At 44.1% G+C, this 27,488-nt stretch overlaps 1 protein-coding gene across 1 annotated transcript; it reads left to right on the top strand.

Moving 5' to 3' along the window:
• The first annotated feature begins 525 nt into the window (after window positions 1-525).
• On the top strand, window positions 526-27,250 carry PANK2 (pantothenate kinase 2). The gene is given in 8 exon segments (XM_027624003.1): window positions 526-748; window positions 750-1,263; window positions 14,413-14,765; window positions 18,771-19,024; window positions 20,284-20,460; window positions 22,109-22,232; window positions 23,851-23,976; window positions 27,044-27,250. Coding segments are annotated over 8 exon segments (1,791 nt in total). The 5' UTR covers window positions 526-556; the 3' UTR covers window positions 27,095-27,250.
• The last annotated feature ends 238 nt before the right edge of the window (window positions 27,251-27,488 follow it).

Raw genomic sequence — 27,488 nt, 5'->3', positions numbered from 1 at the left:
GTGGTCAGTACCTCAGGGCTGGAGGTGACTATGTTCTCTGCACCCCCCCACACCCAAAGGGAAGAAGATGGTTAACGCGCGCACACGCGCACGCACACACCCCTAACAACACAGGCTCCAAGGCAGCCACCAAATCCTTCTATGTCCCCCAGTGCGCCGCACAGAAAAGGAGTCCAGACTGTCCTTCAAAAAGCCAACCCTACTCCCCGGCTCCCACACCCCCTCCTTCAGCACAGGAGGGTGGCGAAGGATTTATAACCCACCTCTTTCTTCCAGTTGCCATGGAGACCAGCCCCAGTCCTTTCATTCCTTCTGGTACCGGGTACATTTCTCCAACGCAGGCGGAATGGAGGGGGCTTAGCCCAAACACGCCCGTGGCGGTGCTGGGGGACTGAGTGGTGGTAAAAAAATATAGCGCGGAGGGGCTAGCGGCCTCGACGGCAGCGGCGGAACGAGGCCAAGGGACAAAGGCTAAGGTCAGCCGCGGTTCAAGCCCTTCTCTTTGCTAAAGACTGGCGGCCAGACGCTGGGGGGCACACTGCTGGGCTGGAGGAGGATGCGGGCCGGGAAAGGCCGGACGCAGCAGCGTGGCGGGACGCTGGGCCTGGGGAGCGGACCTGTCCACCTGTGCGGACGGGTGCTGCGGCCCCTCCACCCACACGTCCATTGGGCGGTGCCGCCATCACTCTCCCCTCAGCAACACCGCCTTCTCCGCGGCTAAGCCTGGATCCCCTCCCCCGCCACTCTCCGCCCCGCTCCGTCCTGGGAGCCTTTCATTGGACGGAGGCGCGGTCGATCCGCCTCGAGTGAGGGAGACGATTGGACACGAGGCCTTCGGGCCGCCCCCAGCCTATTTGGATTGGCTTGCTGCGCGTTGGCGCAACGGAAGAGGCGGCCGGCGGAGGGTGCGCTTCTGCTTGGGCTGGACTGCCGCGGAGGAGGCGACAAGCGGTCCGGCGCTGGGGGGCTGGCTCGGGCGGCAGCGGTGGCTGCTGCGGATGGGAGCGGGCCGGCTCGGCGTTCCCATGGAACGCCACGGCAGAGCGTCCGACACCTCCGCCTCGTCGGCGGGGGAGCCGGCGCCCGAAGGGCCTGATGGGCGGCGGCGGGAGCTGCTGCGGTGCCGGGCGAGCAGCGAGTCGGAGCCCCCAGGCGGGGCCTCGGCTTCGGCGGAGTGCGTCAGACGAAGCCGGCCCGGCTCCTGCAGCTGCGCCCCCTCGGTCTCCCGCCAGCGCGTCGAAAGCCTTAGGAAGAAGCGGCAGCGTAAGTGCCCGGCGGGTCGTCCTCGCGGCTCGCCCTGCCCCCATCCGGCCCGGCCGCCGTTTTTCCCGCGCGGGGACAGTGCCCCCGCACGGTGGTCCCAGGTTGGTGCATGGGCTGACAGCCGACTGGAGGCCTCGGGTCCAAGCTCGGGGGATCGGGGTTCGGCCCTCGCGCGCAGTGGTCCGCGCTTTCCGGTTGTGGGAGCGGAGGGTCTTTACCCAGAACCCTTTCTCCCTCTTTTCAGCTCCTTGGGTATTCTTTGCCCACGAGTCAGTTGATTTTTTCCTCGAGGAGGCTTCTTTTGACTCTTTTCCACCGCCTCCCCTCCCCCTAAATCCTTGGAATCACCAATGTCTGTCTTCCGTGGGTTTCCAGAGAGCTGTCCAAGACGTTAAATCTGGAGATTTCGGGCTTCCTGGAAAATGGTTGACTGGCCCTTGAGTTGCTGCAGGCCTAAAACTGGATTCTGCCTTTATTCCCGTGAGAATTCGGGTCATCTCTTCCGAGATACCTTCTCTGTTTTCTTTGCATCTGTTTGGTGATACGATTGAGAACTAGCATTCTGGGCATGGAGGCTTTTTCTTTTGAGGGAATCTCGCCTTAGCAGTTGCACATGCTCTTTTTGGAGAATCGGTTTCTCCATTTTATTATCAGGCTTCTTTTTCTGCGTTGTGACCTAGTACAAATATTTACCCCCCTTTAAAGGTCTTCAGTTCAGGTTCTCTGTCTGGCAGCCATTGCTACTGTTGAAAGTATCCACTGTCTTAATACTCTAATACGAGCTTTATCATATAGTGACATTTTACATATGGTTAGATATTTTTTTTCCCTTGTCGTTGCCAGATTTCTTTTTCAGGAAGTCAGCTTGTTCTAAATGCAGATAATGAGAGTAAGGGAAAGTGGCAGGATGAGTGTGAGGTCTTTATTGGATAGTCTTGACCTTAGCCCACCCACCTGGTTGCTTTACCTCTATTTTCTGTGATTTGGATGATTAAATGTTAAATGTAGCCCTCTTTCCACTATGAAAAGTTTGGGAGTCTCAGTTATCTTGTCTTTTTCTATCTTCTTGAAAGAAATTTGAAAAACAGATTAACTGCTCTCAACTTATACCATTTCTAGAGCCAGCTACCTGGTTTGTGTTTTATTTGAGAAGCATCTAATTTTTAAGCAGTGCACAATATTCGTTCCTTAATGGTTTTGTACTACATCGTTAGAGATGGATGTAAATTCCAGGGATTCAGCAAATAAGAACCCCAGCCATATAGCCAACCATTTTTGGCCCTTGGCCATAAGGATTCTAAATATTGTATTTTGGGTGTTTGCAGGGGTCAGGCACTCTTCTTAAAATTTTTAGGCATTCTTCTGAGAGCTTTAATAACTCGTTAGTACTCCTAACTCTGAGGTAGGTGGTAGTGTTCCGTTTTACAGGTGAGAAAACTGGGGCACATTTGCCTTGTGTAAAATGGCTTGGGAGTGGTGGAATAGAAATGTAAATTCAGCAAGTCCAGCTTCATACATCACCCCCTTTTTTAAAAAATATTTTATTTATTTATTTGAGAGAGAATGAGAGAGAGCACGAGAGGGAAGAGGGTCAGAGGGAGAAGCAGACTCCCCGCCGAGCAGGGAGCCCGATGTGGGACTCGATCCCGGTACTCCAGGATCATGACCTGAGTCGAAGGCAGTCGCTCAATGAACTGAGCCACCCAGGCGCCCCAGCTTCATACATCCTCTTAACCACTGTGCTTTATTGAATTGTGTATATTCGGTTAGCTTGTCTTCATTGCTCTAAGTCCAAGCATAATTTCCGTCTTTTGTGTTTAAGGCTTACTTGAGGTGAAATTTTCTAGCTACTGTGGCAGTACTTACAAATTTTGAGCATAAAAATGACCTTGGGAGTTAAAAATGCAGATTCCTGGGGTCCAACTCTTTTTTTGAATCAGAATCTGGAGAGGGTTCTAGGAAGTTGCATTTTAAAGCTGCTCATATCATTTAGGTACAGGTGGCTCAGAGACAGCTCTGGAAAACTCTGGTTTAAACTATAATGGGGGGTAGGGGTGGTATGTAAGGTGGTTTTGAGATGTCTTTGAAGGAACGAAGACAAATATTCATGTTGTAGGGCTTATTTTTTGTTTTTATGTTTGATGCTTGTCATGGTCCCCTTTACTGCTTTCTCTGATAAATCATGAAAAGCCATCTCAGGTAATGAGACCTGCCAAAGAAATAAACAAGGTATTGTTCTTTCTTCCATTTATTTTTTCTTTTACTATCCAGGGGTGCAACGGTTCGATGGAGAGACAGCCTGTTGATTGCTGAACCCTTCAAAAATGGCTTTAACTTTGAGAGAATTCAATGAAGACTAAATCTCTGTATTTATCTTTGGGGAAGTTGGGTATAGGGTGGTGCCACCTTTCTTTTGAGGTTAGCAAGCCTCATTCCGATGTCCTTATACTACTTGTCTAAAGGGAGGAGTCTAGTCATCATTTGAAACAAGGAGCTACTCAGTTTATTTTAGGAATTCTTGTGGCCCATATAGTCCTGTTCTGCTACACATGTTCCTTAGAGCAGTGTGATTCTCAAGCCTGTTCTCATCCCAGACTTACACAGGCATTAGGGATGAGGCTAGGCATGTCTGTGTTTAAGGAAGTTCTTCAGAAGTTTTAGATTAGGTGGAGTGTGTCTCACAGGACTGAGAGAAATACCAAGTAAAGATTGATTTAAATTGATGGAAACAAAGATGCTAATGATGGTTATATAGTGCTTACTTGTGTTGGACATTGTGCCACATATTTTATAAACATATCACTTAAGTCTCACAACTATCCTGTATGGTAGGATTTTTTTTTTTAAATCCCCAGTTTCCAGATGGGGAAACAATGTCAGTGAAATTTGTCCTTTGTCCAAGGGTGAATAGTGAGTTAATAACGGAGCTGTCTTTTGATTCTAAATGTCTGACTTCAGACTCAGTGTTCTTGACTTTCCCCATTTTTGAGTGAGGGAAGGTATGTGCAGTGTAACCCAGAGCAGTGGTTCTCACATGGAATCACTCAGAAGCTTAAAAAAAAACCCTTCAGGTCAGCAGAAGGGTCTAAGAAATGCATATATTTAATTTTTAAAATTTCATTGAGGCATAGTTACATACAGCAAAATGTACAGTTTTGACAAATGTATACGGGCATGTAATAAGAGAACATGTATTTTAATCAAGGGTCCCAGAGGTACAGCAGATGTGTAGGAGGTGTGGGAACCTGGGATGACAGTGCCCTATGGGTGGGGATACGAGCTGGAGCTTTGAAGGTGACTCTCAAGCATGGTGTAACACACCAGGGAAGTCCTTGGGACATGCTGCTTTTGGACTCATACCAGTCATGGAGTATCCTTAACCGCCATTGATCTAGAAAATAAAGCTTTTGTTTATAGCTTGACAATACTAGCCTGGCAAACGGATTGCTTTTCCTTGGCTTTTGGGGAGTATCAGTATTGGCAGGATGGAATTGGTGCTGGGGCCCTGGGAGACTGTCCTTTATTATGTGCAGTGTTTCATCTTCAGCTGGGGAATTAGGGAAGGCTGCCTATTCGGAGCTCAGGAAAAAAGATTTCTGTTGCTTTGTAGCCTAGTTTTGAGAGAATGGGAGAGGATGCTTTTTAACCTCTTTGTCAACTTTAAATCTAAATGAAATCAAAGTAAATATGGCCCTTCATTTTGGTTGTATAACAAATGTGAAGCATTAAGCAGGGCCTAAAAATAGTCCAATTATGTAGCTGTGTAAAATGGTACAGTATGTTATTTTAGGGGCTATATATGTGAGTCATGCATTTAGGTAACATGATTGTTCACTGTTGGCATCCCTGCCCTCTTTTTATTTAGGGGGTACCCTAAGCAAGAAGTGATGCATGCTATTAAAAATCTTTTGCTTAAACACTTTAAAAGGAGAGAAAAGGAATACAATAGACTTGTAGGCTGTTAAGAGAGGACCTTTATCAGGCAGAAAAGAGTAGTTATTTTGAATGGTCATTTAAAAGACCAGTGATGTTTGTTGGGCTTAAATTTATAACCTAGTGAGCATTTTTCAAGTTCATATCTTTGGGGTATCTTTAACTTCAGGCACTGTTCTTTCTCAGTTTATTGTGTTGTTTCTCAGTTTATGTCAGCAAGATTGACTAGCATGTGAAAACCCCTTTTCTAAATAATGGCTTAAAGTTTGCTTTCTAAAAGTGGGAGCCATCTTTAGTTTTTAGTAGTTCACTAGATTTCATGTGTATATTTCCTGAATATAGAATTTATTATTGAGTCTGCTGGTTTGATAATATATGATATTTTGTAGGAATTAGGGAAGGATGCCTGTTAGGCAGCCTTTAACTTAGTCCCCAAGTTAAAACTATTTTAAATAAGAATAATTATTATTAAAGTACCTCTTTTAAGGTGAGGCCAAGGATTGCTGCCTAGACCAGCCTAGAGTTTTGGGTTTGTAATTCTTAACCACATGTGGTCTGGTAAAGACATAGTTCGTAATGTTGGAAAATTGAGCACACTTTTATAAACCATTTATTTCCTATTGGAAAGCATTTCAGTTGTTGAGACTCATTATGAGACAGACATGGTGCTGCAGATGGCTTTACATAAATAACCTGTGAGGGAGAGCTTGAGTTCTTTCTAGAAATGTGTCCTAAGTCAAGTATGAATTATCTAGACTGAGTACCTTGAGGCCTCAATATCAGGAAATAGGCTAAGGGTTGTAAACCGACTAAAATATTTGTGAAAATTAATGGAATAGGGGGACTCACAAATTAGAAGTGATAAATAACTGTTCTGTTGGTGAGCTATGAAGACTGATGGTATAGCAAAAGTTCGTTTTTCCATGACTTTTCCAAGCAGTACAGTGTTTTGAACAAGGACTGAAAGCTTATTCCAGTATTTGTTATATTATGGTATCTGGGGCAGTCTTGCAGTCAGTGATAGGAATCTAAACCCCTTTGGACAGGCTGAATGTTTAGAAATAAAGAATTCTATGGCCCAACAATTCTCGCAGCCGCAGCCGTTATCAGAGAATATGTGTCTAATGGACCTCCCATGCTTCTCAGTGTTTCTCAGTTCTTGGATATGTAAATGATTTGATGAGTAGTACACAGAAGAATCCTGAAGCCGTTAAAGGCTATAATAAGCATATGAACTGAGCTTTGCTTAAGACTCCTTATTTTTCTTTATATATTGTTGATCTTCCTGATTATTTTTTATTTTTATTGATGTGAGACAGAGAGAGCATGAGCAGGGGAGAGAGGCAGAGGGAGAGGGAGAAGCAGACTCCCTGCTGAGCAGGTAGCCAGAAGCAGGGCTCCATCCCAGGACCCGAGATCATGACCTGAGCCGAAGGACGTCCAACCATCTGAGCCACCCAGGTGCCCCCTTCCTGATTATTTAAAGTAGGATTTTTATTAAACTGCTTTTTAATTTTATTTTCATGTTAACTAAAGAATGTGTGTTTTGTGCTCTAAGGTTTGTATAGATACTTGTGGAAAGAGGCTTGTTGAAGGTTTTAGGAAGTCTGGATTTGAGTCCCACCTCTGCCTTTTCTTGACTGGGCCCTTGGGCCCTTTTGCATTTATGTTTTCTTCTCCTTATTGTTGTTTTGTTTTTTTGAGGGGGTGGGTGAGGGGGGCAGAGGGAGAGAGAGAATCTTAAGCAGGCTCCACACCCTGTGCAGAGCTGGATGTGGGGCTCAGTCCCAGGACCCTGAGATCATGACCTGAGCCAAAATCAAGAGTTGGTCGCTTAACTTACTGAGCCACCCAGGTGCCCCTACACTTCCATTTCTTAATCTGAGAAGTGGGATGATTATAGTAGTTGCCTTATATGGTTATTGCAAGCATTAAATAAGCTTATACAGTCAAGTGCCTAATATAGTGCTTGGCTGTTAAGAGATGATCGTTTAAAATATAATAGCCATATATTAATGTTTTGGTTTTTTAATCTAAGGAAATGGGAGACAAGCTTAATTTAAAGCTTAATTTAAGGACCAATCTTCTGTTGGTCTTAGATATGTCCACATCTTCAGATTCCAGTACTGTTGATGTGATATGTTTGTTGGTGGAGTGCTGTGTGTCTGCTAAACTCGAGGTTGGTGGCGATGGTTAAAAGGTAGGAAAATAGGAATCAAATCTCCTTGCTTTCATCATATCCAGTGCTGTTGCGTTGTTGGGTGCTTGAGTGAAGAAACTTTTCCTGTAGATGCCAGGGACAGACTTTTCATGACTTGTGCCAGGTTGGGTTAGGCCAGCCACTGACAATGGAACTATTGTAGGTATAAAAAAAAGTTCAGGACTATCCCTGGGACCGGGGTGGAATGGCTTTTCTCTTTAGAATTGCATTGACACTGTTAGATTAACTTGGGCGCCCCTGTGTAGGGAACATTTTAAACATTAAAATTGTATATTGTCCATTTGTACAAAATTGTATTACTTGCACAGTCTCTGGTTATATGCTTAAAGATTTACTTATTTGAGAGAAAGAGGCTCTAGTGAGCACTGTGACATGGGGGGCTGGAGGGGGAAGGGGCAGAGGGAGAGGGGAAGAGACAGGGAGAGAAGCAGACTCCCTGCTGAGTGGGGAGCCTGACAGGGGGCTCAGTCTCATGACCCTGAAATCATGACCTGAGCTGAAATCAAGAGTCTCTTAACTGACCGAGCCACCCAGGTGCCCCATGGCTATATCTTTGTTCTTTTCTTTTCTTTTTCTTCTCTTCCTTCCCCTCCCTTAATCTCCCCTCTCCTCCTCTCATAAGGAAAAGTTGCATCTTTTTCTTGGATATACTTAACAGAGATTTGTCTGTTTTAATGACTTTTTCAAAGCTTGATTTTATTCATCAGCTCTACTGTGGCTTTGCTCATGATGATGGTTTTCTAATTTCATTTACATTTTTTATTTTTAATAATGCCCTTCTGCTTGGGGCGCTTGTGTGGTGCAGTTGGTTGAGTGTCTGACTCTTGCTTTCAGCTCGGGTCGTGATCTCAGGGTCATGAGATCAAGCCCTGCGTCTGGCTCTGTGCTCAGCGTGGAGTCTGCTTGAGATTCTCTCTCCCTTTCCCTTTGTCCCTCCCACTCATGCTTGCGCTCTCTCTCCCTCGCTCTCTCAAATAAATGAATAACTCCTTAAAAAATAATTCCCTTCTGCTTATTTTGGGTCTATTTTGTTCTTTTTGTAGTATTTCACTCTATGTGAGATTCCCTTTTATTCAGGTTTCTTTTTTTAATCCATCTGATAAACATTTAAGGCTAGAAGTTTACCTTTGGATACCACCTTGGGTATATTCTATTGATTTTGATACATACTGTTCTTATTGTCATTCATTTAAAAATTTTGTTTTGATTTCCTCTTTAATTTCAGAGTTAAAAGAAGTGGGTTTAGAAGTTCCCAGGTGGAGAGATTTACTTTGTTGGGTTAATTTATAACGTTGAAGTATTGGGGAAAGTGAATGTTCTTTGGAAGCTGAGGTCCTTTGAGCTTGTGCAGTTAATTTTTTGTATGGTTTATGGGTATTTGAAAGGAAAGTATATTTGTTTTTTGATACAAAGTTATTTATGTTTCACAGATCCACCTTATTATTTTGATAGTCAAATCCTCCGTATACCTTTATTTGTGTGTGTGTGTGTGTGTGTGTGTGTACAAATTTCTGTGTCATTCTCAAGTTATTGTGTAGATTTATGAATTTCTCTTTGTTAATATTTTTGAAGCATTTGTTAGGATCCTGTCAATTCTACTTCTTTTATGCACATGATATTTTTGTTCTCTTTTAATGCTTTTTGTTAGCTTGAATTCTATTTAGTGTGCTTGTATTGTATTTACTTTCTATTAACATTGGCTTAATACAGTGGAGTAGCATCGTTCAGGCATTCATTTTGCTTACCCAAATTCAAATAAGTCAATAAATGGTGCCAGCGATTTACCAACAAATTGGTCAGTGAATATATAATTGCAAGTGAGTATACGATGGGAGTTGTGAATCCTGTTTCCTTGGTAGATTGCTGTTTGGACGGACACATCTCATGTGAGCGTAAATGCAGTGCTGGTCTTGAAACATAAGGTTTGACTTTAACTATACCATGGTTCCTAAATGTAAGTCACCTGGTATATCAGTCTCCAGTGAGGTGCTTAAGATTTTGATGTGAGCACTTTTGACTGAATGCTGTTTTCATCTTAAAGCATGATGGGACTCTGTTGTGGGTGTTTTGCCATTTATTTACCATCGGTCTACTTGTTATCTTAAATGTATCTTTTTTTTTTAAGATTTTATTTATTTATTTGAGAGAGAGAGAATGAGAGACAGAGGGCATGAGAGGGAGGAGGATCAGAGGGAGAAGCAGACTCCCTGCAGGGAGCCCGATGTGGGACTCGATCTCGGGACTCCAGGATCTTGACCTGAGCTGAAGGCAGTCGCTTAACCGAGCCACCCAGGCGCCCCTAAATGTATCTTTTTATATAAGCATATAATTGAATTTTCTCTTTAGAAGGGAAATGTGACCAGTTTGTGATTACTGATACGTTTGTGTTCATTTTTTTAAAGATTTTATTTATTTGAAGAGCGAGCATGGGGGGTGCGGCAGAGGGAGAAGCAGACTCCTGGCTGAGCTGGGAGGATGCTGAACTGGGAACCCAGTGTGGGGCCCAATCCCAGGACTCAGAGATCATGACGGAGCGGAAGGCAGACGCTTAACCGGCCCCATTCCTATCATTTTTTTTGTTTTGTACTTCCCATATTTTTTTTTTGTTTTTGTTTTTGAACTGATTTTTTTTTTTTTTTCCATAGTTGTTTGAAGGTCATATGTTCATTTTTTTTCTTCTGGAGTTACCTGTGAATTTTGATGAGTTTAAATTGTCACTTCATTCTTATTTAGAATTAATCAGAATCTGTATCTTCTTTCCCCCATCAAGACGGAACTGCAGTTTGCTTCACTTCCCTCTCCTTTCTCTTCCCTCTTCAACTTCCTGTGTTGAAATCATGTATTTTAGTTCCAGATTGCTGAGTTTTTGAAAGTCACATGTATTGCTGCTTCCTTTGCTTATCATTGTTTCTTAACACTCGTACCTTCTTGGATGCTTTTTAAATTATATTGGAATGCATTTACTGATTATTTCAGAGAAGGTTTTTGAGTAGTAAACATCGAGTTCTTTCATGTGTGAAAATTTCTTTTGCATTCCTCCTTGAAAGCTGATTTGGCTGGATATGTTTCAAAATCGTTTTCCTTATAACTTGGAAACCAGTGCTCCATTGTCTTACATAGCATCTGTGTCGCTGATGAAAAATCTAATTCCACCTTTGTGTGATTTATGTATCTTTGTAGGAATTCAGTTTTTTTCTTTGAAAAGTTGTTTTTTTAATGTTCAGTTAGCATATAGTACATCATTAGTTTTTGATGTAGTGTTCAACGATTCATTAGTTGTGTATAACACCCAGTGCTCATCACCACATGTGCCCTCTTTAATACCTATCACCCATTTACCCCCTCCCCCCACCCCCCTCCCTTCTGTAACCCTCACTTTGGTTCCTGGGGTCCAGAGTCTCTCATGGTTTGTCTCCCTCTCTGATTTCTTCCCATTCAGTTTTCCCTCCCTTCCGTTGTGGTCCTCCGCACTATTCCTTGTGTTCCACATATGAGTGAAACCATCTGATGATTGTCTTTCTCTGCTTGACTTACTTCACTTAGCATAATTCCCTCCAGTTCCATCCATGTCCGTGCAGCATAATTCCCTCCAGTTCCATCCATGTCCATGCAATCTTTGGAAGTCTTTAAGATTTCTTGACATTTATTAAAAAAATTTTCTTAAAAGATTTTACTGAATTGTTTTTAAAAGATTTTATTTATTTGATAGAGAGTGAGAACTACAAGTAGGGGGAGTGTGAGAGGGAGAAACAGGCTTCCCGCGGAGCAGGGAGCCCGACGCGGGGCTCGATCCCAGGACCCTGGGATCATGACCCGAGCTGAAGGCAGATGCTTAAGGACTGAGCCACCCAGGTGCCCCTTACCTAATTGAGAGAGAGAGCAAGAGAACAAGCAGGGGAGGAGCAGGAGGAGAGGGGTAAGTAGACTCCCTGCTGAGTGGTGAGCCTGACATGGGGCTTGATCATGACCTGAGCAGAAGTCAGTCACTTAGCCAACTGAGCCATCCAGGTGCCTTGGATTTCTTGACATTTCAATAGCATGTGTCTAAGTCTGCCCTTTCTCCACTAATTGGTTCTGCTTAATACTAGTGAACCTGATGATTTATGTCTTTCCTCCCCTTTCTCCCCCAGGAAATTTCTGGGACTCAGAGAAGGTAGATATTGGACTTCCTAGTTGTGTATTTCTATGTATATATATAGAAATCTACCTTTTCTTCATACTTGAGAGGCATTTTGGGAGAATTTCTTTTGTTTTCCATTTATTTTTTCTGTGCCCATTTTGCTGTTAAATAATATTGGTTGAGCTTTATTTTGGAAATAGATTTGTTCCTTTTTTTCTTTCATAAAACTCTTTATTGAGGTATAATTTACACACAAGCAACTGCACCCATTTAAAGTGTACAATTCCATGCATTTTGACAGATACATACACCCATGAAGCTTTCCCCTCACCTCCAGCAGTCAAGATTTGGGTTACTACAGAAAGTTTTCTCCTGCGCCTGTCCAGTCTTTCCCTCCCTTCCTCCCCCAGCCAACAATATAATTCCAATCAGATGCAGAAATGATTGCTTTGTATCTCCTAGGGTTTCTTATAAATGGAATCCTATAGTATGTAGCCTGTTGTGCAGGCTTCTTTTACTCAGCCTATTTTTGAATTTATCTGTGTTAAGTATAGAGTAGTTTGTCCCTTTCCCCCCTTTTTTGGTTTTGAAAGCTTCACCCCCCCACTAAGAAATTAACATTGATACAATTCACAGACTTGACTTAGAGTTCACCAGTTTTACATAAACTCTTGGTGTATGCATATTTAGTTCTGTATAATTTTATCACATGTAGATTCTTGCAGTCACAACCACAGGTGGCAGTCATTTCTTAATTCCTGATTTTTGCTTGTGGTAGCTTATTTTTTTTTATGGATGAGATCTTACTTTACCTCTGAGGGTATTAATGATTATTTTTTTTTTTTAAGATTTTATTTATTTATTTATTTGAGAGAGAGAGAGCACATGAGAGGGGGGAGGGTCAGAGGGAGAAGCAGACTCCCTGCTGAGCAGGGAGACCGATGCGGGACCTGATCCTGGGGCTCCAGGATCATGACCTGAGCTGAAGGCAGTCGCTTAACCAACTGAGCCACCCAGGTGCCCCTATGATTATTTTTAAGTCTCCTGTTTGTTCCTGCAATTCTTTCTTCAGATGTTTAGTTTCTCGTTTTTGTGGTATAGATCTCCCTTTTGGTGATTCTAATTTGTAAAGGGATCATCTCTGTTTTGAGGATTGCTGTTCTGTCAGTGGATGCATTGTCTCTTTACCAGTCTCCTAGAATGGACTGTAGGGATATATGGCCAGGTGTGGGGGCTCCTCATTTCTTCTGAGTGATAGTAGCTACTTGGGTGCCATCCTGACTCTTTGGCTTAAGTGCTTGGTTTAGTGAAGACTTTGCTTCTGGTAGTGGGGGGGCCGGGGTAGGTGGGGGGGGAGGGAAGTGGTTGGTCTGTCCACTTGCGCCAGATGCATTCCCCGCCAGATCACCCATGGCCACCAGAGCCTGCTCCTGTTTCCCCATGCAGCTACCCCTGTGTACGGCTTGATGGAGCACCTCTATGCTCCCAGTTTTCATAGCTACTCCCGGTTTTTATACAGTTCTTCTCTTGAGGGTTCTGGACAGTTACTGCCTTTGTCAACCTAGTTCTGCTGATCATATAATTTCTTGTTTCCCAGAACTGTTTTGGAAAATAATACATCAGTAAACCTCTATCTTTAGTCATTTCTGTGATCTAAGCTGGGAGGGCAAGTCATGCATGTCTGTGCAGTCCATCTTCATCTGATCTCCCGAAGCCATTTTTTTGGAACAGATATAACTCTGAAATGTCTGTTCCATTAAAGTCCTTTGAAACCTTTTATTTTGGGGACATCAGGTTTTGAGGGACAAATTGACTACTGGAGTTTACATCTTACATGGATTGGGAATTTCCTGTACCCCTAATTTGCGTACTAAACTGGAGCTCTGAAAAGTTTCAGCATTTTTTTTCTTTTTTTTTTAAGATTTTCTTTTTTTTTTTTTTTAAAGATTTTATTTATTTATTTGACAGAGAGATACACAGCGAGAGAGGGAACACAGGCAGGGGGAGTGGGAGAGGGAGAAGCAGGCTTCCCGTGGAGCAGGGAGCCTGATGTGGGGCTTGATCCCAGGGCTCTGGGATCATGACCTGAGCCGAAGGCAGGCTCTTAATGACTGAGCCACCCAGGCGCCCTTTTCTTTTTTCTTTTAAAGATTTTATTTATTTGAGAGAGTGAGGGAGAGAGAGAGAGAGAGTGAGAGCGTGTGCACACACAAGCTGGGGGGAAGGGCAGAGGAAGTGGGAGAAGCAGACTCCCTGCTGACCTGGGGCTCCATCCCAGCACCCTGGGATCAGGACCTGAGCTGAAGACAGATGCTTAACTGACTGAGCCACCCAGGCACCCCCTCAACATTTCTTTTTTTTTTTTTTAAAGATTTTATTTACTTGACAGAGAGAGAGAGTGGCAGAGGGAGAGGGAGAAGCAGGCTCCCGGTTGAGCAGGGAGCCCAATGTGGGACTCGATCCCAGGACCTTGAGATCATGACTTGGGCCAAAGGCAGATGCTTAACTGACTGAGCCACCCAGGTGCCCCTCAACATTTCTTATTTAAGCCAAGGGGAAGGATATAGATTTTCATTCTCAATCTTTCTTTTTTTTTTACCCCAGAGTTGAGGTTCATGGGTAGTCACTTCGTTGTTTTTTAATATTTCATAGTATATTTTGGGCTTATCTGTTCAATAGGGTTAGGTTGGGTTGGCCCAGTATTCTGATTTTTTTTTTAATATGTGTTTCCAAATCAGAATCCTTTTCTTTTTCCAAACCCCTTTTTGTATTTATAGTCCTTGGAAACCTCAAGGTATGAATAAGTTGCTCATCTAGTATATATATGTTTAGTTTTCAGAAAAAAGTTCTGACTTTTTTTTCCTTCTCCATTTAGTTTTTCCGTGGTTTGGCTTGGATATTGGTGGAACCCTGGTCAAGCTGGTTTATTTTGAACCCAAAGACATCACTGCTGAAGAAGAAGAGGAAGAGGTGGAAAGTCTTAAAAGCATTCGGAAGTACCTGACCTCCAATGTGGCTTATGGGTCCACAGGTATTCGGGACGTGCACCTGGAGTTAAAGGACCTGACTCTGTGTGGACGCAAGGGCAATCTGCACTTTATACGCTTTCCCACTCATGACATGCCTGCTTTCATTCAGATGGGCAGAGATAAAAACTTCTCGAGTCTCCACACTGTCTTTTGTGCCACTGGAGGTGGAGCGTACAAATTTGAGCAGGATTTTCTCACAGTATGTATTTTTTAGCTTATATACAATTTATGGTAATCTGATTTTTTTTAATGATTTATTTATTTGAGAGAGAGCAAGTGGGGTGTGTGAGCGTGTGTGAGGAGGGGCAGAGGGAGAGGGAGAGAGAATCTTCAGGCAGACTCCCCGCTGAGCACAAAGCCTGGCAATGGGGCTGGATCCCATGACCCATGACCCATGAGATCATGACCTGAGCAGGAACCAAGAGTCGGACGCTCAACCAACTGAGCCACCCAGGTGTCTTGGTAATCTGATTGTTAAAAATAATACCAATCGCAAGTGGTGGAATCATTTCTGTTTCTAATAGAACTTGAATTTTCTTGAGTCTGATTAAGATTAGATAGATGTAAATGAGTGGTCAGGAGTTAGCCATCTAGAGATTGTTGTGGAGTTTACTTTTTGCCCAGTTCAGATAAGTTGATGAGGATCAACCACCAGAGCATTTTGTTGTTCTTCTAGTGTTGAAAAAATAGCAAAGCTGTGATAAGCAGACTGAAGAATTACCTATGAGGAACAGGTCATTAAATCTTGAACAGTGAGGGGCGTCTGGCTGGCTCAGTTGGAAGAGCATACGACTTCTAATCTTGGGGATGTGATTTTGAGCACCATTTTGGGTAGAGATTACTAAAAAAAAAACAAAACTCTTGAACAATGAGATTGGGAAATAATTTTGGGGAGTTTGGCTGGCTCAATTGGTGGAACATGTGACTTTTGCTCTCAGGGTTGTGAGTTCAAGCCCCATGCTGGGCATGGAGCCTACTTAAAAAAAATAATAGGGCGCCTGGGTGGCTCAGTTGGTTAAGCTTCTGCCTTCGGCTCAGGTCATGATCTGGGGTCCTGGGATCGAGCCCTGAGTCGGGCTCCCTGCTCACTGGGGAGTCTGCTTCTCCCTCTTCCTGCCCCCTGCTCTTGTTCTCTCTCTCTCAAATAAATAAATAAATAAATCTTTTAAAAAATAATTAAAAATAATTTTTGAAAAATGTCATTTCATGTCATAAAATTGTTTCTCATCTCATCTACCACATAATTTCTCCTGTTCCCCTCTGTTTTCTTGGCAAGTTTACTATTTAAAAAAAACAAGGAACTCTGGTCCAAAGCAGTGGCTTTTTGGTCTCAGGGCTGGTTGGAAATGGTTAACAGCGGAGCCTCCTCTCCCCAAATGCCTTCTGATGCCTACTGTGCTGTGCTCTTGTAATAGGAGTCTCTGAATCGTGGGGATACTGGTGGGGTGCCAGTGGGTACCTGCTTTTGTTTTCATTTAGTCAACACTCTGCAGAGTCTTGAGGCTAGGTCCTTTGAGGTGGATGTGGGGATGGGGTAGGTGGGAGAGTGGACAAGTGAGTTGGCCAAGACCGGGACCTTCAGGGGGCAGTATAGATTGAAAATACCTTCAGTGACCATGTTTTTAATGTCACTAATGAGAATGTTATTCTAGAGATTCTGCCTTTGCCTTTGTCAGTTTACCTTTTTTTTTCCTCCATGTGTCATTGTATGGTTTGTGACCTTAGCCTCTTTCTTTGTTTTCTGTCTCCTGACTTTGTCTTATCACTGACCATAATTGACATGATTTTTTTAAACAAGTTTCTGTATTCTTTGCTTGGATTTCTTTTGGTTGTTGGTTTTCAGTGGTTTCTCTTCCACGCATGAGTAAAGGGGAAGTGTAACTGGAGGAGAGATGATCCCCTCCTTTGCAGAAGCTTCATAGTGGACTCTGGATCATAATTGATACGTAACAGAGAAAATCTTTCTCTGGGACCCTGTAGAGATGCCCTTTGGAACATATTTGAAAATCATTCAGGTTGTTACCAGAGGTTCAGCATTGTGTGGTAATTTAAGGGGAGGGTGCAAAGAGGATTTTAGACCTTGGGAATTGGTTCTTAGGCTGTCGGGGTTTCTCATCTGTATGCACGCACCAGTGCTGTACTTGAAAATTGTAGGAAAATGAAATGCCCGTCAAATGCTGTTTGTGCATTAGGAGTGACTAGTATTTAATAAACTACAGTGAAATATTTTTTATTTTTATTTATTTTTATTTTTTTTAAAGATTTTATTTATTTATTTGAGAGAGAGAGAGAGAATGAGAGATAGGAAACACGAGAGGGAAGAGGGTCAGAGGGAGAAGCAGACTCCCCGCTGAGCAGGAAGCCCAACGTGGGACTCGATCCCGGGACTCCAGGATCATGACCCGAGCCGAAGGCAGTCGCCTAACCAACTGAGCCACCCAGGCGCCCCTACAGTGAAATATTTTTTAAAATACTGAGTTTACCCTGTTGCTTTTTTAATGCAAATCAGATTTCCGAACATACTGGGTTTGCTTGGTGCAGAACGTACATTATGAATACCTTGTGTTAGTGAAATTAGCTGTGCATTCAGTCATTCTTCATTTAGAGGTGGGGATTCATTAGGAATTAGCAGGACACTTCAGGATGACAGGAATTATAGGAAGGAAAAGGAGAGCAACGGCTTGGGCCCCCGTAGACCACCAGTGGAAAGTGATGAAAAGTTCCAAATGGAAATGCCAGCACTTGAGATCTCATGTCAGGAAGTCAGTTTTGAATTCATGACAGCCGGGAGGGCACGAGCAGGTACAGTGAGGACAGCGATGAATCCTCTAGGAGCTTGGGTTTGGTCAGAGGAATAATTTCATAGTCTTACTTAGGGATTAATTAAGGAGTAAGATGAAGGTACCTGTTAACTTCCCTCTCTGCTGTGGATCTGAATAAATTGACAGTAAATGTAATCAAGTGAGAGTAGAATTAAAGGGGGGGAACTTGCAGGGCTAGACCTGGTTGTAAGTAGAAATCAGTGCATTAAGCAGGTCGAGGCAGTTTTCCCTTTGCACATATATGGAGGGTCTGTGCTCCTAAACGTTCACGTGGGTTAGGAGAGTCCAGGGAGTGAAGTGGGGGTTTCTTTCTGCCATCTCTCCAGAATCACCACTGTTAGAAGTTGACGTATCTTTCTAGTTCTCTGTGCATGACTGTGTATGACACATACCATGTACATATAAACTTGGCTTTAGAAACAGGCAGGTAGGGTCTTTATGAAATGTTACTCAGGTTGCGTTTTTGACAACACATCCTGGAGTTCTTCCCACTTCAGTTCTAAATTGAAGATCCTTGGGCGCCTGGGTGGCTCAGTCGTTAAGCGTCTGCCTTCGGCTGGGGTCATGATGAGTCCCGCGTTGGGCTCCCTGATCGGCGGGGAGTCTGCTTCTCCCTTTCCCTTTGCCTGCCGCTCTGCCTACTGTTCTCTCTCTCTCTCTCTCTCTCTCTCTCTCTCTCTCTCTCTCTCTCTCTCTCTCTCTCTCGTCAAATAAAATCTTTGAAAAAAAAATAGAAGATCCTTTTCACTCTTAATTGCTGTATAATGCCCCCTAATATGAATAATAATCATTCCTTTATTATTTAAACTGAATGAAGTTGTAAGTTTTGAAACTGCTAAAATCTTCCCATCCTTCAGGGGCTGTAATGGGTTTAGATAGTGAAAAATCTTGCCTTCTACTTGGACACTTTTCAGCCCTTTGACGTCTGCTTATTAATAATAAAGTGTGGCCCACCTTGGTACTGCTCCATAGTCTTGAAGATGGTCTTTAGGAAGGGAGACGTGAGAGTCCCTGTGGCTCCTGCCATGTGTCACCAGGTGTTTGAGACACTTCAATTTCTTGGAGTCAGCTTTCTGATTGGGCTGTGATCTCACCTGGCTCCTGACTCCCAGTCCCTGAGCATAGACCTCTCGTTCTCTGTTTGGGTCTCAGCATAAGTCTCCGGTTGTGAAGGCGGTTTGTAGGTGGGGTGGAGTTGGGTCTGTCTTGTCACTCTGTCCCTATGTGTGTTGTGTCCAGGTCTGTTCTGTGAATCATGCATAAATAATCCACATCTGTGAGCATTTCTATGCTTTGTTGAATGAAGAGGAGTGCCTTATTAAGTGGAGTTTTTATTTGTTTAGCCTGTTAAAAAGTCTGAATACATTTTTATTTCATTACAGATAGGTGACCTTCAGCTTTGCAAACTTGATGAACTAGATTGTTTAGTAAAAGGAATTTTATACATTGACTCAGTTGGATTCAATGGACGGTCACAGTGCTATTACTTTGAAAACCCTGCTGATGCTGAAAAATGTCAGAAGTTACCGTTTGATTTGAAAAATCCATACCCTCTGCTTCTGGTGAACATTGGCTCTGGGGTTAGCATTTTAGCAGTATATTCCAAAGATAATTACAAGCGGGTCACGGGTACCAGGTAGGTCTTTTATATAAAGGTTATTGCTTATTCTTGATATCCTAATGGGTTAAAAGTGAGTTTTCAAGTATTGCATATAAGTATACTTTTAAGGATCTGTTTAAATTATGTGAAAAACATTTTTTTCTGGGATTAGGCAAACAAATGGTTTCTCTTTGAAAATTCTGGTATTGTGACCTACTTTCCTTTAATCTGTATTGCTCAGGATTTCATTATCATAGTTCTGTAAAATATCTCATTGTCAGACTCATTGAGCCCCTAGTCCCTACCCTTAGATAGTATATGATGTGCATATACCATAAAGTTAAAGCTACTAGGTAGCATCTGCAAGGCAAGATCCCAGCTTTGGAACCGGCCTAGGTTTTTTTTTTTTTTTTTAAGATTTTATGTATTTATTTGAGAGAGAGAACGAGCGGTGGGGAGGACCAGAGGGAAAGAGAGAGACAAGCAGACTCCCAGCTGAGCAGGGAGCCCAATGTGGGGCTCAGTCTCAGGATCATGACCTGAGCCAAAGGCAGACGCTTCACCAACTGAGCCACCCAGGCGCCCCTGGCCTAGATTTTATACAGTCAGGCGTGTGTGTGCACGCATACCCACCCACCCACGGGATGGTCTGAGATCTGGAAGGTCAGGTACTGAGCAACAGACAACTGATTGGGGGAGGGCAGCCTGAAAAGGGAGGGGTGGCAGGCAAGAATGAATTTGTTGCAGTTTAAGGATTAGGGATCACTTGAGGCAGAACAAGGAGCTGGGGATTGGGATAGACCAGGTTTTTTTCACAGATGTGAATTAAAAAATGAGTAATTTTGGGGGAGAAACACATTAATGGAGGAGTTCTCTGTGGGGTGGGGTTGCTGATGAGCCAGGGTGACCAGGAGTTTGGAGAGACAAAGGAAGGGAGGTGCTAGCGTGGCCTGGGTGTGGCTGGCAGATCCGCACCTCAGGCTCTTCACACTCAGCAGATGCTCAGACTGTACTGGGAGCGTGGGGCCGGGGGCGTGGGGGCCGGGGGGTGGGCCCAGGGGCGTGGGCCCTGTGTTTTGCCATTTTGCTTGTTGGCTCATGTGAATATGTATCTATCAAGGTATATATCAGGTACCTTGTTTTTTATCTTTCCACAGACTTGCCTGCCAGAGGCATCTGCATGATTAGGTTGGGGCAAGAGTGGGTTGATGTATGAATGTGGTTTTGTGTTCATAAATATTACCTTCCTGTTCTTATTTTTAAAATGTTATAATACTGTGTTTGTTTTTAATCAGTCTTGGAGGAGGAACTTTTTTTGGTCTCTGCTGTCTTCTTACTGGCTGTACCACTTTTGAAGAAGCTCTTGAAATGGCATCTCGTGGAGATAGCACCAAAGTGGATAAACTAGTTCGAGACATTTATGGAGGGGACTATGAGAGGTTCGGACTGCCGGGCTGGGCTGTGGCATCAAGGTAAGGGTGTGTGTGTTCTAAGAAAAACGGGAATAAGGTATTAAGTATTGGGTGTATCTTTTTCCTTTTAAACAGCTTTTATTGAGCTATAATTTACATACTATAAAGTCACCTGTTTAAAGTGTAAAATTTAGTGGTTTTTTGTATATTTACCAAATTGTGGAGTCATCACCATAATGTAATTTCAGTACATTTTCATTATCCCAGAAAGAAACCTTCTGTCCATTAGTTGTCATTCATTCCTCATTTCCCCTCCTTGGTCCTTGGTAAATGCTAATATATTTTCTGTCTTTATAGATTTGCCTGTTCTGGACACTTCATATAAATGGTGTCTTATAATATGAGATTTTGGTGACTGGCTTCTTTCCACTTAGCATATTTTCAAGGTTCATCCATGTGGTAGCATGAATCAGTACTTTGAATCTCCAGGTGAATTTTAGGATAACCTTGTCAGTGGCTGCAAAAAGGCAGCTGGGATTTTGATAGGGGTTGAGTTGAATTTGTAGCTCACATTGGGGAGTGTTGCCATCTTAACATTATCAAGTGTTCTGACCTAAGATACGATGTCTTTCCATTTATTTAGAATTTTGCTTTTCTTTTACCTATGTTTTATGGTAGTGGTTTTCAGTGTACAGTTGTTATACTTCTTTTGTTAAATATATGTCTAAGTATTTTCTCTTTGATGCTATTGTAAAGGGAATTTTTTTTTATTTTTAAGATTTTACTCATTTGAGAAAGAGCATGAATGAGCAGGGGTGGGGGGAGGAAGAGGGAGAAGCAGACTCCCCGCTGAACAGAGAACCTGACTCAGGGTGATCCCAGGACCCCCAGATCACGACGTGATGAGCCGAAGGCAGACTGAGCCAAAGGCAGATGCTCAACTGACTGAGCCACCCAGGCACCTCAGGGATTGTTTTTTAAATTTCATTCCTGGATTGTTTAGAAAAAGTTGTTTTCTGTGTATTATGACATGTGATTTTTTTAATCATAGAAAAAGGATCACACGTATACATGCTTGCGGACTAATTTCGGGGACTTTGTAAATGCTGTTGATGTCACATTCTGAGTTTGTGGTATTTGCACATTATTAATCACTTCCATTTCTGATTGGGTTTGTGTTCTGCTCACAGTTATTAATGTAGCAGTTCTCCTGGTCAGGTACATTGAAGTACTTTATCTTCTAGGGAAATCTGAAACTCTTAAGGAGTTTACTCTGGGACTCCACTGTCTGCGCTTTTGCTTTGCTCTGATGGAGCAGTTTCCGACAGAATGTGCCCATTCAGCTGAGCGGAATGGCTGTGCACTTGGGATCGAATTGCCAATAGAGGTGTCTTTCTGGAACTGTCCCTGGCTGCAGAAGGAGCAATGGTGCCTTAGAGTGGATCTGATGAGATCCTACCTGGATGTGTGAAGATCTGTTATCAAAGCTAGATTTCAGTGGAAGCTGCAGGAAAGGCATTTGCTTATTCAGAAGCTTGAGGGCTTTCTTCAGAGTTGTGTTTCTCTTTGAGCAGATGCTCTGTTATTTTGTAATAAAAAGTTTGAAGATTTGAACAATGTCACATTTGTCTTAGTAGAGTAACATTTAAGTTCTATTGGACTGTGTTGCCTTTGGTTCAGCTGCTGGGTATTTTCTTTCCCTTCACAGCTTTGGAAACATGATGAGCAAGGAGAAGCGAGAGGCAGTCAGTAAAGAGGACCTCGCCAGAGCAACATTGATCACCATCACCAACAACATTGGCTCAATAGCAAGAATGTGTGCCCTTAATGAAGTAAGGGGACGTGGATTTCTTTTGATGCTCTGAGGAAAATACAGAACGTACTAAGGGGCCTTGCCTGGTGTACAATGTCTGTCTTGTCCGGACGGTGCCTCAGTGTAGTCGGGCGGGGTGGAGTTCTTTTCGTTGGGGAAGTTAAAGCTCTTCAAATGTAGACTCCTCTTCACTGATTTTTTTTTTTTCCCCTCTCAGTGAAGATAAATATTGCCACTATCTAGAAGTAAAAATACATCTTTCGGGGAGAAAGTAGGAAGGCAGGAAGGCAGTCTGAACTCCGGGTGACAGGGACTGTGGGTGGCGGTGACGGATAGCAGCTGGCCAGAGGTCCCGTGCTCCCGCGGAGCCCTGCAGTCCCTGGGAAGGCCTCTGGAGGAAGCCGCTGAAGCTGGAGAAGGTCTGGCGGCCCAGGAGTGCCCGCCCTCCCTGCCAACGCCGAGCTGTCTTTGTGCTTTCAGCTTCTTTACAGTGCTGCCTTGTAGCATTCAGGTCAAGCAGCATTGTACAGGGCTATGAAAGCACCGAGAACCGCCTTCCCTGGGGGCCCAGAGGATGCGGCCTTACCGCCTTTACCGTGTGTCCCTACTTACACAGTTTTGTTTACAGTTATTCTGTGAAAGAGATGATGTAGGCATGTGGCTTCAAAAGGAGACTTGGAAAGGTACAAAAAGACTGTTTCGTTTTTAATTAAAAAGATAAATGTATCAGCATCAAGTAATTAAAAACATTCTTCGTTCCAATATGTTAAAGTTACTGTTTCCTTTATTGCATGTTCCTCGTCCTGTACTTACGTATTTTAAGATCTGTTAGTTGGTGTGGGTGTACATACCGTGTTATATTTTTTACTTAAATACTTAAAATTTCACTGTTGTATATTTGATTTGTTTTTGTATCATAAATCACATGGAGCTGGGCATTTGGTTGCTTGGCACTGATCGCTCTGCAGGAAGGCATTTTTAAGCGTGAAGCTTTTCTTTGATTGCATTTTATTCCTGATAAGGGACTTACTCTGGAGTGAGGTTTCTCCTCTAAAGAATATACCCATGCTTGGGAGTTTTGATAGGTATTGCCAAGGCACTTTTCACAAGGGTCGTACTAATTTAGATCTCTGTAGCACTGAATGAGTGGATCAGTGTTACCATAATTTGGCTCATTGTTGGGGGTGGAATTTCAGTTAGTTGTTCTGCTTTTAATAGGTTTAAAATGTTCCTTTCTTTGACTACTGTTGGGGGTTGAATTTTTTCCTATTATATTTCTTGTATAATTTGCTTGTTTGTGTCACTTTCCTTCTTTGAATTTGGTCTTTTTTTTTTCTGTATAAAACTTTTACTTCAATAGCAGTTATTGTTTGTCATATTTAATACAAATGGTTTTCCTAATTTGTTTTCTGTTGTGACATTTTCTGGCATGGTTTGAAGTGGGTAGGTCCAGAGTTGTCCGGGTTCAAATTAAGTAGCCTTGGACCAACTGGATTAAATGTAAATACTTTTTTTGTTTTTTGCTCAGGAGTCAAGTTGCTGCTAAAAACCATGCACATGGTGCTCTGTTTGGGGTAGCTTTTACGAGAGAACAGAAGTTAAGATGAAAACTAATTGCCTTTTTTTGATGTGCTCAGAACATTAACCAGGTGGTATTTGTTGGAAATTTCTTGAGAATTAATACGATCGCCATGCGGCTTTTGGCATATGCTTTGGATTATTGGTCCAAGGGGCAGTTGAAAGCACTTTTTTCGGAACACGAGGTAAGCGGACTTACTTCTTGTGATAATGTTAACAAACGTAAAGGGCATGCAATTCCCACTACGTTGGAACTTGACATAAATGTTGAAGTGGACTGCAGTTCTTATTTTTTTGTGAAAGTATGATGGGGGTTTAACTTTGATTGTAATGTCCAAGAGCTATTTCTTACCTGATTTAATGCAAGAGAAATTTTTGGTTAATTTAATTGTGAGCTTCAGCAATTTTAAAGAAATCTTGATGAACACCTGTATTTTTAAGGTTATGTTCTTTTCTGAACCATCCTTTATATTTTTCCCATTATACTTATTTTGTAAATGCATTTACTCTGGGTTCTGCTTTTTTCATTTTGATGTCAGTTTTTATGTGTTGATACAGTTCATGTGCCACTTACCTAAGATGTATGTTCTGAAAACAAACAAAAACATATTCCAAGATGAGAACCACACTGTTGTGAGAGCTAGTGCCTAGACAGGCTGGAAGTGACAGGATGGAGGAGAATCACCGAGCTGCCCACCTGATGCCCCACGTGGGGGGTGCCCTACTGTGTTACCCCAGCTGGGGGAGGAAATAGAACCAGAGCTGTAGAGGGGGGTCTCTCTTCTGTGCCCTTGGTTGTGGGGTAGTTGGACTATTTTCAGTGTTGTTGGATTTTAAATAGTGTTATCATGAACATTTTTCAGAACTGTTTGTGCACATTTACTTTAACAATAGTATTTATAGGAATTGACAATACGATTTGAAGTGCTACAGAGGTGGCTTTTTCCCTTCAAGTTGCTCTTTTTCCTCTTTAAGTGGCTTAAATTCATAGTTAAAATTCAAAGTACACAAATTCCCCTTTTCAAAAAGCTTAAAATTTAGTCATCTAATATTTTAACTTTTATTAAAAAGTTTTTAATTGCATAAATCTGCCGTGTGACCTTGTGTAAGGCTAAGGCGCACAGCGCGTCCCTCCGCTAGGCTTCTGCCGAGTGAGCCGCGGGTGCGGCGGGTGCGGCGGGTGCGGCGGGTGCGGCGGGGTCCGCGCCTTACTGCTCCGGGGGGTGCGGGGCTGGGCTGTCGCTCTCCCGCTTCCGTGCTGCTCGCTGTAAGTTTGTGCCCTCAAAGCTTTTTTTACTTTTAATGTTACTGATAAATCGGTACCCAGTTATCATTAAGTTTCTTCTGTATCTTTCTGTGATCTTTGACCTGTTTTATTTTGCTCTACGTTAGAATGAAAAGAAAGCCTCTCTCGTGTCACATCGTAGTAGAACTTCCCTCCCGCTCCGTTTCCGCCTCTGGAAAACCTTTTCCTAGGTGGGACGTGGAGAGTCGCTTCTCGGGTTGACTTTGTTTTAATCTTCACACCGTAATAGTTAGGATTTGAACACTTTCTGCGGAGTCTTGGTCGGACATCTGGCCGTCCTTCCCGCCGGCTGACTTCGGCTTCCGCCCGGACTCTCTGCGGGCCCTGCGTCCTCGCTTCGCCGCTGCGTCGCGGCCTCCGGGGCGTCGGACTGGAGCGGCGGCCGCTGCGCTCGTGGCGCTCGGCTGCCTCGGGCCCCTGCTCGCAGCCGCGGTGCGCGTGACGCCTCAGAAAGCGGCGGACGGACGGACCCCGTCGGCCCCCCTCGGCCCGCGTTCCCGCCCTCGCCTTCGTGTGCAGTAGCCCGGAACGGCCGGCCTCCCCTTGGTGCTGGGGTCTGTCCTGGGTCCTGGGCCTTCAGGGCCGCTCGTGTAGTGGTTAGCTTCGTCTTTCCGCTTGCCGCTCGGGACGCCACGGAAAACACAGCGCCAGCCGTGACCGTGAGCCGCCCGCGAGCCGCCCGTGAGCCCGTCCTCGGCCGGGGCCGGGGTCCCTCCGCGTCGTCCCCTCCGTCGCACTCATCGTGCGGCCGCCCGTTTTTAAGGCCAGGCAACAGCGTGAGGAGAGGCTCCAGCCCCCCTCGTGTGTGGCCACTTTTCTTGGAGTGGTTTGCCTTGGGCGCCGGGCACTCTTAGCAGCTTCTTCTCAGTCCGGGCGCAGGGCTTTCAGGATCTCCCCACTTTCCTTTTTTCGGTCATGTCCCTCTTTCCGAGACTGCTTGATTCATTGTCCCTTGGAGACCCTGATGGGTTCTAGAGCGCTGGAGGATTGCCCTCAGCTCCGACTCCTGCTGGCACGCTCTCTGCCCGCGCGGGTTTGCTCTCATTTTGATATATTCAATTCTCTTTTTTCTTTTCTGTTTTTGGGTTTTAAGGTCTTGGTTCTTGGTTGTATTTGACTTCGACTTTACTTACTTCTGGAGATAATCCAACATTGTCTTCCTTCACCTGCTGCTTGGCCTTTTCACACCTCTGCCCTCCCTGTGGGCTCTTCGGTCCTTTCCCCCCCCCATGGTGCTTTTCCATCTGTGCCGCCCTCATCGCGTCGCCTCGGGGCACTCTTGTCCACTCTGCTGCCCACCTCTCCCCGTGCTGCCCTCGCCGCTGCCTTGTTCCGGATCCAGGGCGTCTCTTGCTCGTGTGTCCCTGTTCTCGGGCACTGTTGCCAGATGCAAGGGAAAGACCTAAACCTCCCTGCTGCCCTCTTCCCCTTCTTCAGGCAGGTCTTGAATCCATTCCACCCTCTTCCCGTTCTCCCTTCCATCCCCAGCCCAGTTAGGCCCTCACCCTCTCTGACCAGCCCCGAGCCCTTCCTGCTCCGTTGCACTTCACGTCCCATCCTCCCTTCATTCCTTAGTTGTCTGGCGAGGCTCCGGGCCTCCACTGCTTCTCCCCTCCTCCTTCTGCAGGAGACAGCCCCGCTATGGGCTCTTAGAGAGGTGACTGGGCCGCCGTGGGCCCCTAGCTCCTGCAGCCCTCACTGTGCGCTTTGGTCTCACACGCTGACCTGCCTGGGTGTCTTGGACATCCAGCCCTCCTCCCCAGCCTGGGAGCTCTCAGAGCTTCTCTGCTCCAGGCTGGCCTTGGGTTTAGCACAATGGGTGCTCAAGGAATGGGTGTCAGGAATTAAGGGCCCTCACTGTTGGCTTTAATGTTATTAATCATATTATGGTAATTTAAATAAGTCTAAGGAAAATTGCTCTCATTTTTGGTGTACTTTTTTTTCAGGGTTATTTTGGAGCCGTTGGAGCACTCCTTGAGCTGTTGAAGATCCCCTGATCGTTACCTGGGGAGGGGTTCCTGGAACATTCCACAGTGGGATCTGTGAACTTTTGTTTTTTAAGAGACTTACTCAATTTTATGATTGTGTACTACCCGAATCAAAGCAAGAAAGGACAAGTGTATTTTTCTAAGTCATCAAGATAAATCCTTAAAAATTCAGCCTAAACTAGTAACCAGTAAGGAAAGATACATATATAAAAAGTGGACCATGTCCATGGCAGTGAGGATCTGCGGTGTTGAAGTTGCTCTTCGGTATAGCTTTGTTAACCTGCCATGTATATTTAAAATTCAGCGTCACTTACTGGAGCCACTTCAGGGGAGAGCTGTTCTGTGTTCAGCTGACTGTGGTTTTGTGTCCTGTTGAACTTGCTAGATGTAAGGCAAGCACTGT

This window comes from Zalophus californianus, chromosome 8 (assembly GCF_009762305.2).
Source record: "Zalophus californianus isolate mZalCal1 chromosome 8, mZalCal1.pri.v2, whole genome shotgun sequence".
In the NCBI taxonomy this organism is placed as follows: Eukaryota; Metazoa; Chordata; class Mammalia; order Carnivora; family Otariidae; genus Zalophus; species Zalophus californianus.
Note: the sequence above shows the minus strand (reverse complement) of the source record. Positions and strands in the feature narration are given on the sequence as shown.